At 40.4% G+C, this 19,136-nt stretch overlaps 1 protein-coding gene across 1 annotated transcript in view; it reads right to left on the bottom strand.

Moving 5' to 3' along the window:
- The window catches only part of brinp1 (bone morphogenetic protein/retinoic acid inducible neural-specific 1), a 94,784-nt gene that overhangs the window by 41,202 nt on the left and 34,446 nt on the right, over positions 1 to 19,136 (bottom strand). Inside the window, exons 3-4 of the mRNA XM_044012986.1 lie at positions 7,611 to 7,801; positions 798 to 967 (exon numbers count right to left, since the gene is read on the bottom strand). Coding sequence (XP_043868921.1) covers positions 798 to 967; positions 7,611 to 7,801 — 361 coding nt within the window. The remainder of the gene's footprint in view (positions 1 to 797; positions 968 to 7,610; positions 7,802 to 19,136) is intronic.

Raw genomic sequence — 19,136 nt, 5'->3', positions numbered from 1 at the left:
CAAACAATTTTTACCTGCACTGATTCAAAAACACGTCACTAGTTAGGGGTTATCTGAAAACTAGCCACTGCTATTTATGTTCTACGATTGCATCCCCTTGCCTTTTCATTTTCTTTTAATCATGTGATGGTCCAAACAAAAACACACAAAAAAGCATTTTCTCAAAGGCTTATACATCAATCTATGTGCCCCGCTTTTATTTTTACATATTTTTTATTTTTAGTTCAGGAGGTGCATGTTTATAATTACACTAATGCATGCAGGTGTTACCGTCCACCCTTAGCGGCAGTGCTTTACCCTCTTGCCACTGCTACACTTCTATTTCAGTAAATTGTGAAATGTTAGTATTATGACTTTGAAAAGTAATGCTTCTCTGAACTTAGCGTAAGGCAAGTTCCTTTTTTTCTCCCCTGTTTATTTATTTGTAGTATACGCCATCTGCTCCCGGAGTGAGTGACCAAAAGTTGTTTACTGTCAAATACATTGTTTGCGTGGGCACACTGTGTTTATGTTTCCCTGGCAAGACAATCTCTTCATAACAGCTTTTATAGTTCTCTGTCTAGTCTCTCTTCAGCAAAGGTGGAAGTGGCACAGTGTAGTAGCAAATATTTATAGGACGCTGAGGTCGGCTGGGCAGAGAGTGACAACTGGAATTGCAATCCTAAATTTTAATTTTAATTTTAATTTTAATTACCTCCTGCCTCCTTAGTGCAAACGTGACAGTCAATTTAAAAAAAAGTAAAAAAAAACAAAAAAAACAAAATTCCTCTTATAAATGGAATTGGATTTGCTCTGACCTTGATGGCATTGGTAGAAATCTGGATCTCGTGCAGTTTCCTCATCGTGCCGTCACGGTCAATGAAGTATGATGAGGCCAGCTGATGAAGGGCCTCCACGTTCTGAGTACTGTTAACAAGCTTCCTGTCCAGCTTGTTCTTGGCTAGGTACATGGTGAGTGCCTCCTCTCCTGCAGGTGGGACAAGGAAAGAGAAATATGATGAAGTTCATGCTCAGCAATTTGGAGTTTTTTTTTTGTTTTTTTTTATGGGGAAAAGACAGACTATTGTATTTAAGTGATGAAGTTCTGTCAATGTCTTCATTTGTGAGTGTTGTCCAACTCAGTCTTATCTCAGTATGCCAGTAGAGCTCATAACACGTGAGATAAGTCAGAAGTCTAAAAACGGAAGCGAGACGTTTCAGCTTGAGAAACCAGGCGCCCCAGTTTTCCAGGAGCAGTCTCGATATTTGTTACCTTATCCCCAGCAGGAACCGTCGCTTGTAATATACCTACATTTGCCCCAATACCCAGCATTATTTCCAAAAGACGGCTAGAATATTTTACCTAAGTACCACAGGGACTTTATCCTGTTTCATTTTATTTTATTTTTTTTTGTCTGCTTGCAGGCAGGGAGAAAGACATGCATTATGTGAACACTGGAAAAAAACAACAACATTACTGATTGCAGAAACTTAATTAGTGCAGAGAAAATTAGAAAACGGGGACGAACACAGGAGCTACCGCCACAAGTGTTCTAACCTTGAGTTAGAAACTTGAGAAGGCCTGCACCCTCTATCTGTATTGTGACATTGTTCGGCATGTTCCACAATTACCACATGCCTGCTGACTTTTTGTTTCAGCTGCACGACTGAAGAAAATAACTCTGGTTCTTGTCCAAATGAAATTCCTGACCCCGCGCGTTGACACCGTCTGCAGGAAATGTGTAAAATGTCTTTCTTGGCGGTACGGGAAAGAAGATTAGACGTGAACAGCCTCACCTGATCGAAAAAATTTGGATGAGACATCACTGTCGAGGAAGTGGAGATAAATATTTCACTAATTAGACGTCAAGTTTAATGCGCTCACAACTGATGTGACGAGCTGCGTTCCGATAAGCACTGAGGTGCTGAACGTGTAAATGCAACACACATCTCCAATCTATACCGCACCCCTGAGAGCTAAGTGAAATCCCAAAAGCCCTGCCTTCTGGGTTTCCCTGCTGTATGCTAATTTCCACAGGAAATACTGGAATTGTATGTGTTCTGAGTGACTGACCTTTTAGTGAGTGTCTGCAAAGGAGAGGAGCGTGAATGCTGAGAGCAGCACCAGGGGCCAAATATTTACAGAGCGCGAGGCAATCGCTCCTATTTGCATGCCATATGTTTGTTTGTTGACACATTGTAAAAGACTGAGCGGGGCGCTCTGTGAATCTTGGCGCGACATTTTTTTTCTTTCTTTCTCCCCCTCCACCGCGTCTTCCATTTTCAGAAACTGATGCATAAAAAGGCAAACACGGCGAGGTTTCTTTTCGAGTCGCACAGGTTGGCGTTTCCAGTGCTGTGGATGGTGATGTGGCCCAGAGCGATGCACCTTACTGGTGGCGACCATGACCAAGGGTGGGTAGCAGTCTCTTGCCTGGTTAGTAGAAGCACTGAGGGGACAAAGCCCCCATTCTCTGATGCTGCCATGCTCTTTTCCCCTTCAGGGGTTTGCAAAGTTACTTACACACACTTGACTCTACACTGCCGAACAAGAATAACGGGCCCACATGAAGCTCTTGATTTGTCGTTTTCTTTTTTTAATCTCTATCACAACTGAACATAAATATTTTGTAATCATTACCACTGTGGCTGTAAAAAAAATCATTTGTGTAAGAAATACCTTGTGGTACAATATTACTCAGTTCTGTGGCACAGAATTGATCAAAATCAGCACGAGAGTGTGTGTGTGTGTATGTAAAGCTATCTACGGCTGTAAATCATATTCTGCCATCACACACACACACACACGCATATTTGTGTGTGCTTGCTTGTTTTGTGAGAAACCAGTTTGAGTTTTATACTTTGGGACATTCTGGGACATTTAGTTTGGCTGGTCCTCACTTTCCGAGACACCGTCAAAGAGCTGGTTTGAGTGTTACGACTTGAAATGGGTTTCAGCGACAGGGATTCACTCAATACACAAACTGATACCGTGATGTTTATTATTGTATGCATTTAAGTATCTTCTTTTTATAACTATAAAAGGTTTAGCATTTACAATATTGACAAAACTTAAATCAAGACTCTCTCTCTCTCGCGCTCATAAACAGGTGCATGTCGATCTTGTTTTTGACGGTACACGTTTACTCTGTTCACAGCAGTACAACAACAACTACAAAGACGTTTCGAGTGTGATGTGGCAAACAGTAGTAGTTTTGACAAGCTGTGTTGTCTTCGGCAACAACCGAGGGCACCGCCGGAGTCGTGCACGTGAACTCTAGCCTCAGGCTTCAGTGACTGCGAGTCATTGCAGTCAACTGTTTCTTTGCACCTCGCCGCTGAATGCATTAGGTGACTGCAATGAAAAAGGGCCTCTGATGCAGTCACGGGGTTGTGTAGTCACTGGAGGAGAGTAGACACGGTCCCTCCTATATGTCAAATCTTGAGCTGGCATGTAAAACAAAGGGGTCACCAGTGCGAGAAATGTGTTTTTGTTTCTCTTAAACTAAAAAAAACAAAAAGAAACCTTTTCCTCACTTAAATACAACTTATGTCTGACAATAACCTTGTGTGTTACAGCGAGACTGTGTACAGGATTCACCATTATCTTGCATTTGTCGTCCAGGTACTGTTGTCGTCTCAGCAGTGGAAAAATGATTACAGAACATTATTCAGTGATTTCTTTTGCATATAGTTTATCTCAACACAACTTCCCTAGACTCTTCGCAATTCACGGTGAAACGGAAGAGCTCTCAATCTTACTCAGAAGTGATTTAAAAGGTTTGAGGGTGTGAAAACGACAATTTTTTGCCTCACAGCTTTAGCAAAACATAAATCTTCAATGTTTTTCTCTCTCGCTACCTTCTTATAGCTTTCTTGTAGAGTCTTGGTTGTACAGTAATCACTCTAAAAGCCTTGGGATCCACTGACCACACAGAATTGTTGGGAATTGGCAATAAACTTTGATTCTGGTTTATTGTTTACAGCGGCTGGAGGCGAATCAGACGTTCCATGCATCTATGTCCATTTTTTTGTTGTTGTCTTTTTCAGATCCAGTCTCTGCTCTCAGTTAATACTCAAGTATAGATTGGTGGTGTCTGTTGTTGGGGAATCAGAGATTTGTATTTTTTTCCCCGTCTGTTACGGCTTATGCCTCAGCGTGCAGGTTCAAAATACACATCCCTTGAAGCCTCTTTTTAAAACGCAGCATATATTACACCCAGACATGAATCTTTCGGGGGGTTTGAGGCAGTTAAAAGCTTCATACAGGAGAAAAGCAGCAGGCAATTACTTTCAGCAATGCCTTCAACAATTGGTGTCACTCACTACTAAACGACTCCTTCTTGTTTTAAATGCGCGTGAGAATGGACAATAATGACAAAATAATCCTCTCCGACGGTTAAGGATTTAAAAGGAGGCTGGGGTGGAAGCTAGGGGGTGGGAATCACAGGGTGCGATCTACTGACGCCAGGCGTGTGAAACTGGCAGGAACTGTTTACTTTAGAACGCCTTATTTATTAATTAAAATACAGATAATTGCCCTAGGGGAGGATATATTCCCAATCTGATATTTTGAACCAGAAGCCCTAACAGAAAAGCCTTTATCATGAGCTGTTAACCTGTTTAATGCAAAATCATCAACTTATTTTGTCCACCACTGCAGAAAAATAAAAACCTAATGTCACAAATGACGGTTGCAGGCACAAACAATGATTTTGTAATGAAAGTAACATTTTTTTGTTTGCTTGTTTTCTTAAAGTGAGAAAGAGGTCACACTTTATTAATAGCATCCACATATAATTTTGGGCGAAAATAGTTTTAAAAATAGGATAAGGGACAGACTTGCATAATCAGGTGAAATCATTACCTGCAGACAGCTCCCGGTGAGTAAAGAAATGAAGCTTGATACTGAAGCTGCAGGGTGTCTGCTACATCGTTAAGTAAACATATGTTAATCCTAATGTCGGCCGCGCGGCAATAGCCAAACTTGCAAATAGAAACTTTAAAGACAAGTTTAAGGCATACGGCTGTGGATTTAAGTGCGAGGCATCAATCTTTCCCTAACCCTCACCATCATTACGTGCCTCAATTTGTCCTTATACCTTAAAAATCGCCTTAGGGAGTTCTGATAGTTCTGTTTAGAATGAGTGTTACTAATTAAAAACCATTATGTATATCCTTAATCGGTCCACATCTACTCAGTAATGTGCGCATTAAAGGCTCAACCCTGGAAAAGGAGTATGCGTGCTTGTTCCATATCACTGGTTATGCATTGTGGCCTCTTCTCATGAGTTCAGACAGAGGGAACCTCTAATGGGTCTCTTTACACTTGACCACTCAACTTTACCTCGCCTTGGAGAATACGAGCACGCCCCTTTGCTCTCGAGTGTATAATGACTCTTGAGACCACATAGAATAGATGGCTAAGGACAGAATTGTCCTCTTCTTACTTTATCACTCGTCAGGTGTGCCCATTTATTGGTTCATATAACCGTGTTCTTTAATGGGCAACCCCGAGATTGAGATAAGAGCGTGCTGACCCATAACTTGAAACAAAATGGCCTCAAGGTTACAGATAATATGGTGATAACTCAAAGGTAGCAAAGAGGAGCCAGAGGTTAAAATTAATGAAAGGCAAGGAAATGCAGCGAGAGAGCGGCATTTTAGCCACCTGGTGCATCCTCGGAGCACAGGAACACTTAATTTCATTTAACCTTCATATCATGTTTCAGCCCAATACTGAATTTCCAATTTCCAAAATGAGTGTGGCACCATGAATTACCTTACAAGGCAGAGAACATGATATTGCAACCCTAACGCTCGACACCTGATATCCCTTTGCACTGTTCACTGCAAAACTATCATAGTCTAATCTAGACTGTGAGACGGTTTCAGATTAAAAATGTTTGCAGAGGAATTTCTTCTTGTTTTTTTCTTACTTTTTCACAATGGAAGAAGTAAAACACGACATGAAAGTATCACAACTTTATATGATTGTGAAGCTATACACATTGCATACACTTATATACTGCGAGGTAACAGATTAGTTTATTATATCTTTAAAATGCAGTTGGCAAAATAATCACAGTTGGGTGACTTAATTAATCCCTTCGAGATGGAGATAAGAGATTTGAGAAAGAAGTCATTTATTTTCAGCAGAGGTGCTTAGCTTTTATGCTGAAATCATCCATTAGATAATCCCATACCCTTTTCTATGACAAGATGTTCTCCAATAGGTACTGCAAGTATAAGTAGGTATTTTTAAATTTGTGTTCAACATTCAACTGTATTTACCCGAATGGACCATATACAGCGTGTACAGACATTTACGAACATTTTGAGGATTATATGCACACAAAAATGAATAGAATTGTAATGGTCTGTGACTATAACAGCAAAGGTGTTTATTCTTGACGAAATTTGCCAAAATGTACACGTCCGTTTCGAGTAAACGTTGATTCAGACACAGCCTTGACAAAATAAGATGTGGTGGGGAGCTAAAATAGCTGCCTGCAATATGCACAAAGTCGCTGTCAAACTCATCATGAGATGTTTACACAGAGTGTGGATGAGTTGGCTGAGCCACCACCTGTTTTTTTATTTATTTATTTTTTTTTCTCCCTGTGTCTCAATCTGGTTTGACAGATTTTAAGTATTTTTTGGTAGCTTTTTTTGGTATAGTGCTCACTGTATATACACTTTCAATACACAGTGTGAGTTATAGATTTAAGGAAGCTGTTTTGAGGGTTTGTGTTGTCTATATTTAGTGGACAGTTAGATCTTCTTCCCACACATTTGTGCAACGTGAGAAAGAACCTGATACGTGGGAAACTGATACATTTTCGCGGATCAGATTGTCCCTCCCCCAGCACAAGTGATACCTCTCTGTGATCAAAAAGCTAAATGTTTCATTTGTCGTCAGTAAAGGTTGGGAAAAGTCATACTCGTGCTGGCTTTTCATTTTCTATTCATCGGTCATCGGCGGACAGAGAAGCTGCTCTGCCCCACATGTCTTCTAAAATGGTCTTTCACTGAGGTCAAGTTAAAGTCGCCCACACCCTGCTTTCGGTGGAAAGTTATTTGTTTGCAAGATTTTCTCCTTTCAGCTTTGTCCTGTTCTCTTGTGATGTAGCTGCAGTTTTGCTGTGGGAGAGTTTTTTTCAGCACCCCAGAGAACAACTTGGCCTGAAACTGTTTCACGAGGCTGTTTTGACATTGTTGCCAACAGGCGGATGAATAATCCAGGACACCATAGTGCTGTGGTTTCACAGTACAATAATATGGGGTCAGTGAACTGTGATGTTTGTCTTTCTTTTTTTTTTTTTTCATACTCTATTGCATGCATTATCTGGGATTAGTAATAATATATTCAAAGGCAAAGTGAGCCCGCTTTTAAATTATTTATATCAATTCTGTTTAATTAATAAACTTCACATAAAACATTCATTTTGATAATTAGCAGCTCGGTATTTAATACGCTTTTCAATCCAGTCTTATCTGCAGCCAAAGAAATTTATTTTCCTGTCACATGAAACCCCAAACCACACGTAAAAAGCATTTTTAATAGTGTGCAAAAACAATTAGTTAATCAACCATGAGAGAGCGAAATGAAACCAGTGAACCACTCTTACCTCCCAGGGTGGCTGAGATGAGAATGTGTGTTCCATATTTTTTAATGATGGTCTCAATGAACTGCTGAGTCGTAGGTCTACGGCCCAGCAAGCGCACACTGCGCTGGAACTCGGGCATGAGTGGCACAGGGTTCCGGATCAGGTCCCTTCTCTCTATCGCTGTGTTCCTCACCTTCCAACGTGCAAATTCCCTGTCAATCACAGGAAAAGAAAGACACAGTGTTGGAAAACACTACACATGTAGCACATGTACATTGTTCCTCAGTCTGAAGGGAATTTTCTCATCATCACGTTGCGACTTCACTGTCGCAAAATCTATACAATACAAAATCCAAAGACTTTTTTATTTACGAACAATACAACTTGGCTAAACTTTGGTTATTGCCTCCTTGTTGTGTTTTTCTGCAGCTAAGATATACTTCACAGCACAGTTGTTAAAAAAAAAAGAAGATCCTTCAGAATACTTGCGAGGACGTTCATGTTTGCTTTTGTACCAACCGAGACACACATCAGAAAACGATTTTCAAAAACAAACATTACTGATATCTCTGCGACTCGGCGTCGGGAAAACAAAACTTAAAAAGGACAGAAAAGGAATAGTAATGTCATGTGGAGAAAAAAAAAAAAACATGCAAAGAAAAAGACAGTTATTGAGTCAAAAGCAATAGCTGAAGCACACCCGGGGAAACTCAAAGTCAGTGATTAGGGATTCATACATAAATGATTCCTCTGTGTGGTGAAACAACTGTAATAGTCATGAAACAATTGGATTATAAATGCAATTCAGTGTATTTTCTGTGAAGCACAAAACCAAACAGACTTTTTTTGTCTCAAAAGAACGACGCATTTTTGTGATGTAAAATTTAATCGGCACCTCATTTAAGTAGGGGATGATTCATCCACACGGACTGTGCAGATTCTCTGGGAGACACACTGGAAGTACACGAACGTGCACACGTACATACATTCAGAAACGGATTAGTGTAAGTCTCTGGACTCTTTCGCATTCTGCACACTGCAGACATTGGTGTGTGAATAATGAGTGTAATTAGACGAGAAGTGTTTGACCTTAACCCCGACAGACACGCCCTCAGATCATGCACAAACCAAAGGTTTCAGCGTCTCGGTAATTTCACCCATGAAATCTGAGCTCTTGCATGGAATATTTCTTGCCGTTGATGTATTCTTGTTATGACTCCGTCAAAAACAACGTAATTCATTGTGAATTACCAGATGATGAAGGACAGTATTGACAGAATACATAGTGTATATTGATATCAGACACAGCTGTACAGCATTGCTAGAAAATGCAGCTGTTTCCCTACATTTCTTTGCCAAGTTATAACTGTTCCACACGTTTTTGCACACACACAATTTGAGCACCTCTCTTAATTATAATCAAAACACACCAGGAGGCATGGTCTGAGTTAGCTCAGGCCCATAGTGGGTGCCAACTGCTGTTTTGGGCAGCCCGAGTACAAGTGGGAAGGAATTGGTCTCATAACCAGAAGGTCGCTGGTTAAATCCCGGGACAGGCCAATGCGGTGTCAAAAGTTGTGCGAGCAGTAAAAATGTGCAAATAATATTATTGCATATTTAAAAAAAAAAAGTGAGAAACAACTGCGCTGTGTGCATGCCACCACACGCGCGCACTGCCCTTGTTTTGCATGCTCCCTCCTTGGTCTCCACCCCCAAACTACCAAAAGTCTGACTTAGTTGTTCCTCACTCGCAGCTGTCTGAACTGCTTGCCGGCACCCAATCCCACCACTGCACCCCGGGCTGCCCACTGCTCCTGCAAATTCACTATCAGTCATTGGTCTGTGTGCAAAAATGACCAGTTCAAATAAAACACCACTGCTGAGAAAGTAAAACTAAGGCACACATAACATAATGTTACCCTTTTTAAGCCAGAAAATTGAACTTCAAAGCCTTTTCTCAAAGCATTTTTCCTTGCAGCCCTCGTCATACTGACGACATAATGAACAGGTTGATTTGTTACTAAATGTGAATTCCCTGACGTGGAGTCAGCGATGCGTCAGTCTTCCTCAGCACAGCTTGATGCTCCATTCAGCACCATATATTAGCCTTTTAAGTTTCATTCCTCTCTGCCAATGTACAGTTATGTCATCGTATAGGTTTATAATGCAACCAAAAAACTTTTAAATCTCCGCTAAAGGAAGGGAAATGCTTACAGCGTTAAAACTGCCAGAGAGCGGCAGAGCAGTAAGTATTAAAAATTGACAGAATGACGACATATAATCCGACAAAACAGACAGGCAAAAAGAATGTCTGCATTTTCTTTCAACTTTCTAATCACTGAGTAATGTTTTCCCAAGCATACATGCAAAAAAACTGCTTGCAAAAGTCTTGCACAGTAACAACAAAAAAAGAGAGAAAAAAATGCAATTCCTCAATATCGCAAGGACAAGTTCTCATCTGACGGGACATGGCTCACATCTCATACTGGTACACGCTGATTCAGCTTCCACTCCCTTCCCATTGCTTCGCTTTGTAAAAGGCACCCACTGCTGTTATTTATGAAATCTGGAACAAACATTCAAATTATGAACACAGTGAGGGGCCTTTTTTTTGATTTACAGCCGATGCACAGGAACTTCTTTCTCTCTGTGTTCATTCATTCACTGCTGCTGCACCTCACTGGCTCCTCCCTGCGCTTGTATCCTTCAGTGAATCCTCCTCAGTGGCTCTGTCACTGCCAATTATTATATAAAACTTTATGTGGCGCCCATATGTACTTGGACCCTTCTGACCCAGATTAGACATGCCAGCAGATGGAACCTGCAACGTGATTCAGTGCTTTACTCCACGGATCCAAGACCAGTTTAATGACCTATCAAAAGAAGTTAAGAGGAGACAAATGGCATTGTGGCTGCATAGGGGGAAAACAGGAGCAAAGGTGATTATTGCATTATGGTGGTGAGTAACGTGTGCGAGGGGGTGGCGACACAAAACACAAAAGCAATAAATAAATACTTAAATGTGTACATTTTTTATCGTGAATGATACTAAAAGCCTTAGCTGGCGCACTTAATAGCGAAGCCGTATTGTATTTGAGTTGTGATTAATGAATATTATGCACGCCTTGTTCCCACACATCGACGCAATATATTATATATCAAGCATCATTTTTGTATTTTGAAGAGATACGCTGCTGGATTTGTTTTTCCTGATGAAAATCACAATTTCTGTCTCATCTCAGACCAAACAACAACCGACGATAGATCAACCAACGTCGGAACGTCTGTCTTTTTGTCTGTAAATCGCACAAACGTCCACGGGGTCGCTTCAAACTGAAATGTAAGAGAACGGGTGCTGCCCTAATTTGACGTAAATCACACTGAGAACGTTTTGCAAAGTGTAATATCTCTTGCTCTTTTCGCTCCGGGTGTGAGTGTGAAGCAAAAGGTTCAATTCAGGACAATCTGTGCGCTGCAAACATTTTCTTCTTCTGGCTTTTGCTTGACCAAGGGTCTAAAATAGAAGCAGACATGATCTGTGAGTCCAGAAAATCAACTCAAGGCAATTTGTCAACACCTGAGCAACAGTTTCAGGGGAAAAAAAGGATTTTTTTTCTGTATTTACCACTTTTATGAGTGTCTCCAGTGTCTCCAGTGTCTGTCCTTATTAGAACCAAATTAACTAAACACGCTCATGGCTATATACTGAGAACTCATCGTTTCAGGATCAAGTGAATACAAAATTCAGTGTGTAACTGAGATGAAAGAATGAAAACAAATTAAAATTTTAACAGAATGTACTATCACATTTATGCCAGTGTCCCAGTTTTTTTTTTTTTTTTTCATTATGTTGGATTTTTTGATGTTTACACAAGATGGAATTATCCATCCCTTGCATTAATGGGTCAACAGTAAATTATGCCAATTCTACTGCATTATCCTGCGAGACTTCAGTCATGATCGGCTGAATTCAATCGTTTCACACAAGTGATCATGTTCTTGACTTAAGTTAAATGTTGCCGTCATGGAAAAAAATTTGATATGTAGTCCTTGGAATTTGAATTTTCAGACTTCCTACGTCGTTTTACATCACTGGACAGTTACTGCTGCTTAATACTAAACTGTTCAACAGCTTGTGAAAAGTTCCAGCTTTACAGAGTATTTGTCAGTAGTAGTTTTAGCACTGCCTGTGCAATCTTTCATCAGAAACGAGTCCATCAAGGAAATTGTCACTCTCTGTATTTTATTTTGGGGGGGGGGGCAGTGGATCAGTTCTAAATGTAGCAGAGAGTGACAGAACAAGACAAAAGTGCCAAAGTGAGCTGTTAGATGAAGAGATGGGAGAGGTGACAGACTGTGCAACTCCATCTCCTCAGAAAAGGTAACCACCTCCATTATTATTGTGCACTGCTGCTGCTGCTGCTGCTGCTGTGTGGGAAAGTATTCATGCCAGGCACAGCGGGAATTAAGTTTGCAATCAGTTCATCCAGCTCTACTGTAAACAGAGGCGTTCACCGTGGCGTCACGTTAAATCATATTCACAGGGTTCTGTCCTTAATGATGGAACTAAATGACTGAAAACAATCTGTCCGAAGGGGAATAAATTAAATAATAAAACGGGTGTAATTATAAACTGAATTTATCATCGGTGGGTTTTGGGGAATTGAACGTTATCAGCTGCAAATGTTCCTTTCTCTTTAAAAGCCAGGTACAGTGTTTCTCCCCCCCCCGCCAGACCTGCTGCCATGTTTGCCGACAGAGAATGAATGTGCACCCATGCAAAGTGAGAGCATGAAATAATGTGTTTGCGAGACGAGCATACTGAACCTGAGCTGTGCCACTGAATTTAGACCCGCTTGTTTTGGGTCATAATTGACACCCTTACATTATGTGCGTGTGTGTGTGTGTGTGTGCGGAGATATTTGCTATCTGATCAATGTGTGCACTGAGCAGAGGACAAAAAAAAAAAAGCTTTTCTACCACTCGTATTATTGCCTAAACTCCCTGCCAGTAATGGGATGTTGGAAAAATCTTTACAAATCCCAAACGTACAAAACATTGTGCGCTTTTAAAGTGGATAGTGCATCGTGTGAATCAATACGAATCTTTACAACGATGCAGTATCCTGTCATATAACGTACAATTTCAAGTTAAAAGGCGTTATAGATTCTGTATAATTACAGTATTTTAAAGGACCGCAGATGTATATCTTTATACTTTATTTATTATTATAAATATTATACATATCTATAACCATAAGGAATGGAAAGAGTGACTATGGCATGTCACGACACCTTCCAGGCATCGTGTTGTCTGCTTCAATTAGAGGTGGGATGTATTGACATCCAGTGAATATTCCCTGATGCTCTGACAGGAGCAGGAAATGATCATATAGTGTGTCAGGACAGGCACTTCCTGACATTGGAGCACAGATTTAAAAAAAGAGAAGAGGACTTACAAGAGGATGACAGACATGCGAAGTGAAAGTGTGGCTGTACAGAGGAAAGAGGGACACTCTTTGGTTGAGAGAAAATGTCTAATTTAGTGAGAAAGTGGCGCAGCGACAACATGTTATTTGGCACCTCATAAATGACAACGGGACAAAAAAAAATAAAAGCAAGTCAGTGAATTACAGCAGCTTGTCATATTTGGCTTCTTGTTTCTTGCTTGTCCTCGTCTCATTTCATATCAAAGTCTCCTTCGCAGGCAAAATGCGATACAAAAATCAGAGGGGAAAACGTTGCTCAGTTACAGCTTGAACTCTGACACGTGACGGCACACACACACACACACGCGCACACACACACACACACACACACACACACACACACACACACACACACAAAAAGCCCGAGCAATTTCCTTCCACTTGAAGCAACAACAAACGTTTATCATGAAACAAATCAGATAAAAAAAAAAAATGTTACATTTAGCTATAAACATGTCATTGTTGTCAAAAAAGCCCTGACTTTATTTGAAGCAGACTATAAAGGGGGAACAGCGTGACATCCGGCGTTTCACGAGGACGATTTGAAAGACGTGTCTGTTGTCGGAACGAGAACGATAACGATAACACAAGAACAAAACTGCAGTTTGTGCAGCGGCCTCTTCTTCTATCTGCTTAGCACTGTACTGTATAATACTAATATATAACTGTGTAGTGATAATAAGACAGCGCTTTGGTAAATATTTACACCTGTACTATAATGTGATATCGGTGCAAAAATGGAATTTCTTTCATACAAGTTATTACTGAACTCGGTGAATAGCACATTTTGGCTCATATTGAACTGAATCATGATTTGTTTTAAATCCTTAAAGAGAAAATCCAATTGCACCATAATGAACCGTTCATACTCGCCCCGTACACTTAAAAATCTTATTACGTATAATTGTCATTTTTAGCGAAGTCAACAGCAATTGTTGCTCGGCGGTTTGGAAATAATCGTAAATATCTGAATCTGTGACAGGCGTCTTTATTTTTAGGCTCCAAGTTTTATTTCATGGATAAAGATACAATATTCATCAGGTTAAAAGTCTCGCTATGCTCGCATATACAATATTGATGCCGCTGAATGTTTTATTTAGGCTTATATTATCAGGTAAACCGTGTTGTGTTATTGCCTTGTGTGTCCACAGAAATCCGACTCATCCACGGCAGTCTGGAGTCATCCAGTTGTCCATGATTCATGTTTTATATTCGAGTCATTCAGCGTCATTATACGTCTGAAGAACTAACGCTGCAGGCTGAGAGAGGAGTCATCGAACACATTGCTCTCGATGACATTCAGTACACTGTAAATGATATCAACTTTTTTTTTTTTTTACATTTTTTGAATGGACAGAGAGCAGAAATTGAAGCCGCTTTTACTAAACCGAAATAAATGAATCGATCTTTTGGAATTGAAATAACAAATATGTCTCTGCTTCAGGGGCCCCAGTGTTTTCATGGCAACATTTGTCTGAATAAGCTGCGCGCGTCTTCGTCAAGTGTCCCCTCCTTGCCGGTGTGAGACGGAACAGACAGCATCGGGTTTTTTATGCTCTGATGAACGATGAACCTTTCATTTTAAGCCATTTTTTCCAGTACTTGTTTGTTAGAGATGACTTCACTGATACTTCAGTGAAGAGGACGCAATGCAATAACATCATTTTCAACTATCATGTTAACAAAAAATCTCCCGAATGCAACAGTCCATTCACAACAGCCACTTGAAAGAGCTGGAGGTAGCGGCTCCCGTCTCTCCCATCACAAGCCTAAAATTAAGTAAGTAATTATCAAGTAAGCTTGAAAATTTACTTAAAGGCGACATAGACCGGAAGCTCCAATTAACGCTCCGTTTGTGTGTGTATCTGCGTCATTACCTCGTTTATGAAACCCTAAAGTTTCAGAACAAACAGTTCAGCCACTGCTGAGAAATAGTGTTGTATTATTTTCCTGGGCTCTGCAAAGCGGATCGGCACTTCCCTATGCTGATGATGTCATCAGAAAACCTCACCACTCCTCTCACCACTGTAGTGCCTCCTGGTGCGGGCACTAGTCCGGGCATATCCGGTTGCGTACATTCAACCGCAGAAGAAGAAGAACTACTCTCGTTGTAGCTGCTGAGATGCAGAGCATCCACCGTGCCAGAGGGGGAGCTGTGTATCTGAGAGCTGGCCTACCAATCACAGGACAGTGGGAAAGCTCTCGTTGGCTGGCCAATCACAACACAGCCCACATTCTAGGGGTGTGGTTTTGGTCTGAAACAGCGCGGCTGACGAGAGCGTCAGTGCGGAGATATTTTGATCGGCTCGTTTGCAGCGACTAGGAGGTTTTTAATCATGAAAACAAGTTAATATATGTAAGTAGACCTACATAACTAACATATATGTGTGATACAAGCATTCGATGTCGCTTTTAAAAAAAAGCACAAACAACTGCCTATGAAACTCTGCTTTAACCCTTAGTGCTCACACATCTGTGCACCTATGGTAATTTGCTGTGGGAATAATACACAACTCCTTATATGTACATCTTGGGTGGGTGTATTTATAGGTCACATAGTCAGGCTTGAGTTTTTCCTTTGTCTTCTTAAGTCACAAAATGAGCTCGTCTTTCTTTTGTTTTTGTTCATAAAAACGAGCCAAGTGAACTTTGAACTGCGCTTTCCTCAGGTTTCGTATAGCCTCTGTATATACTGTATACGTGTAATGGTAATGGAAGAAAGCAGCCAAACTGCTCTGTGTTCTAAGGGGTAATTCACAGCCTTAATGATCTGTAGCAGTGAGCTTGTTAAGTCCTGTAGGTCTGTCATCTTTCCTTCCTTTCTTTCTTCCCAAAGCAGAGAAGGCGATTGAGAGTGAAGCATCTTCATCTCATCGGCAGCCGCGTTTCACTCACCAACACCAATAACCCCGACGTTCACATATTTATCAACTCAATTTGCCGCGCGGAGAAAGAGGAATGAAGAAGTTCACAAATAAGGAGGAAATTATTCTCACGCCATGGGCAGGTGCAAATGAAACCCAGACACCGTCCAAGTTTGCGACTTTAAAAAAAGAAAAAAAAGAAAAAAAGTTTGGTAGACTAGGGAAAGAGGGATTATTTTCACTATGATGATTTGAATTGCCTATGGCTAATTAAAATTAATTAGAAAATGATCCAACATATGGGGGGATTTTGCATTATAGCATCCTGCATTATTAACAACAAACCCATTTAACATTCCTGAGACATCATTGATTGAATTTTTGCCACGCTGTTCTCATGGAGCCAACGCTTAGCTGACTGTGGTGCACCATGAGGGTCTCAACAGAAAACACTGGCAAGCTGTTAGGACTGGGAGAGACTTTATTCAATAATGGTAATTCCCATATGAATGACTTTGTGAAGCTATTTTGTCTTCCCACACAATATTGACTTATTCTCTGTCTATGCGTACATGGTGTTCCGGCACAGACAACAGCGCCGCGTGAGCTCATCTGCTTGGATATGATATGTTTTCGGCGGCATAATAAAACGGTTATTGCCACCCAGACCACGTGGCAGCGCAGGGTTTATGGCCGTCCATTTGTGTTGCATTTCGTAGGGCTGCCTCTCCCGGGAAGAGAAAACTTGTCAACGCCACCCACCGAGGTGGGCTGCCGTGATTTACATCTCACGTAGCTTTTTCATTTGTCCGGTTCATGTGATTTGCTAGGGACCGGTGAGCACCAGAGGGCAAACACCTGCTAAATAAAACTTCATTTGGACTGTCCTCCACTCTACAAGGACAAACTGTGCCATTACCAAAGGTCGTATTATTGATCCTGACATACTAAGGACAAGAAAACTCTAATTTCCAGACTGAGTATGAGGCATTGGAAATGAATCAACTCTTTTTTTTTTTCTGATTTCAATTTAGTTTATCACTTGGTGTGTGACCCATCGCGCATGACAGTGTACACAGTGTGCTAAGGAGACTATGGACTTTGTTTTGTTTGAATTCAGAATACTAGAGTCAGAGTCAATATTATGTGCGGCACTCTTTGCTCTGGATAACAAAGAAATAATTAAAAGTGAATCATTTTGGTTTGTAGACAAAACAAGACATTTGAGAAAATCATCATTTCCAGGTTTGACGAACACCGACACAACATTTTTTACGGTTCTCTGACATCTTATGGACCAAACGAGTAATCGAGAAAATAACCGACAGATTAATTGATTAATAAATATGTATTTATATATATATGTATATATATGTGTGTGACAGTGTCTTGAGAGTGTTGAATGTGAAAGGCAAATGTCTAAAATCTATCTATCTATCTATCTATCTCACATATATCACAGTGTGTATATCCCAACACAAGACAACGTTATTGTTCAATTACACTGAATCTCTCCTGCAAATAAACAGAAACTTGCACTAAACATACTCTAAATGTAACAATAACAACAATCATTTGCAAACCTCAACTAAAGCGATGTTTGCTGTCTAAACCCATCACCACAGACAGGATTCTGAACCTCTGGCCTTTTGTTTGACATCCATGTGCTTCATGCACTCACCATCTGCCCCACTGCCTCTGATAAATGCAGAATTATTATTTTTTCCCGTTTGTTAACGATTGTTAGTTGGAGGTGAGAGTGTATGGTTCTTAGAAGGCTATAATAATAGTATTTCTTTCGGGAAAGGCCCCCATAATCTCCTAAAAAACCTTTGTTCCTGTGCTGCCACAGTATTATGCAGCAGCTTGACGGTATGAAAAAAAAACAACAATCCGGGCCTTTCATGGTAATAAGGAGGAAAAGCACGGCAATAAATCAAACAGACAGAGATACAATTGAAATCCTGTATGAATTTCAGCCACTGAAACCACTGAAAATATTACAGAATGAATCTTAATCCCATGCTCTGGTGCACAAAAGCACTCTGCAGAAACAGGCGGGATGTTATTTTGGTTGGACCGAGCGGTGTTTGTTTTATTTATCTTCACATCAATTCTGGCATGGGCTACATTTCTAAATGCAGCAGTGTGCATAGTGCAGGAAACCAGACAGGCTATTTTGAAATTCTGTCATGCTGCTGAAAAAAAAAAAAAAGAAAAGAAAAAAAATAATAGATGACATCAGAATAAAGGCCATGTAAAAATATCCATGTCATTAAGATCAAATAAGACGTTTGTTAAATGTAAATTGCGCGAGATTCACTGTCAAGTTAATGAGGGCAGTGTACAGAGCACAAACTGTCCAACACAAAGTTTTGCATATTTCTTCTGCATGATTTGTGTGAATGAATTAATCCAAATTTGCAAATTTACACTTAAAAAAAAGATCCCATGCATAACGAGGGTGTTTTAAGAGTGAGTCCTACAGTTATAAGAGATTACGTGCCTTTAATTCCAGCAAAAAAAAACTATTTAGTAGTCACAGTGCAGGTGACTACAGTGCGTATAGCAAAAATCAACAATATGACGTCATGCCTGCTGCCTGCAGTGTCCATCTGTGTAAAATGGTGGCATCAGTCCTGCAATGGTCACACTGCTATCAGAGCAGAGGATGCAAAGGGAGAGAGAAACAGGGAAACAGAGAGAGAAGAAAGAACATTTGTTCAAATGGCTCTGATGTACAACACTTAGAAATAGAAACTCTGCCTTTAACAAAGACAGAGGCAGCCATCTTGGCAACAAGGCTGGTGACATATTTCATGATCAGGCTCCTATCTAAAGGGGAGGGGAGAGAGTCACGACTGCACTTCCAATGGTCAACCACGTTCAAAAACTGTACGTAAGATATCACTAATCATTTCAGATTCTTTTTCCATGGATTACGTTTAAGTTTTTTTTGTATTAATATCCTCACCTGTCAGTTGAAACTGATGGCTTTTTCAAATATGATGTAAACAGACTGCCAGCCACTGATTGGTCAGAGAGCGTCGTCACTGGAGGAGTCACGACGTCAGACACAGGAATCGAAAGAACAATGTTGAACTGAAGATCAGTTAAAAAATACTTGAAAAATATCCTGAAAACTTGTATTAATCGCCAGCATTCAGCATTTAATGATTGAGTACAACCGGGTAA

The sequence above is a fragment of the Solea senegalensis genome, linkage group LG21 (assembly GCF_019176455.1).
Source record: "Solea senegalensis isolate Sse05_10M linkage group LG21, IFAPA_SoseM_1, whole genome shotgun sequence".
In the NCBI taxonomy this organism is placed as follows: domain Eukaryota; kingdom Metazoa; phylum Chordata; class Actinopteri; order Pleuronectiformes; family Soleidae; genus Solea; species Solea senegalensis.
Note: the sequence above shows the minus strand (reverse complement) of the source record. Positions and strands in the feature narration are given on the sequence as shown.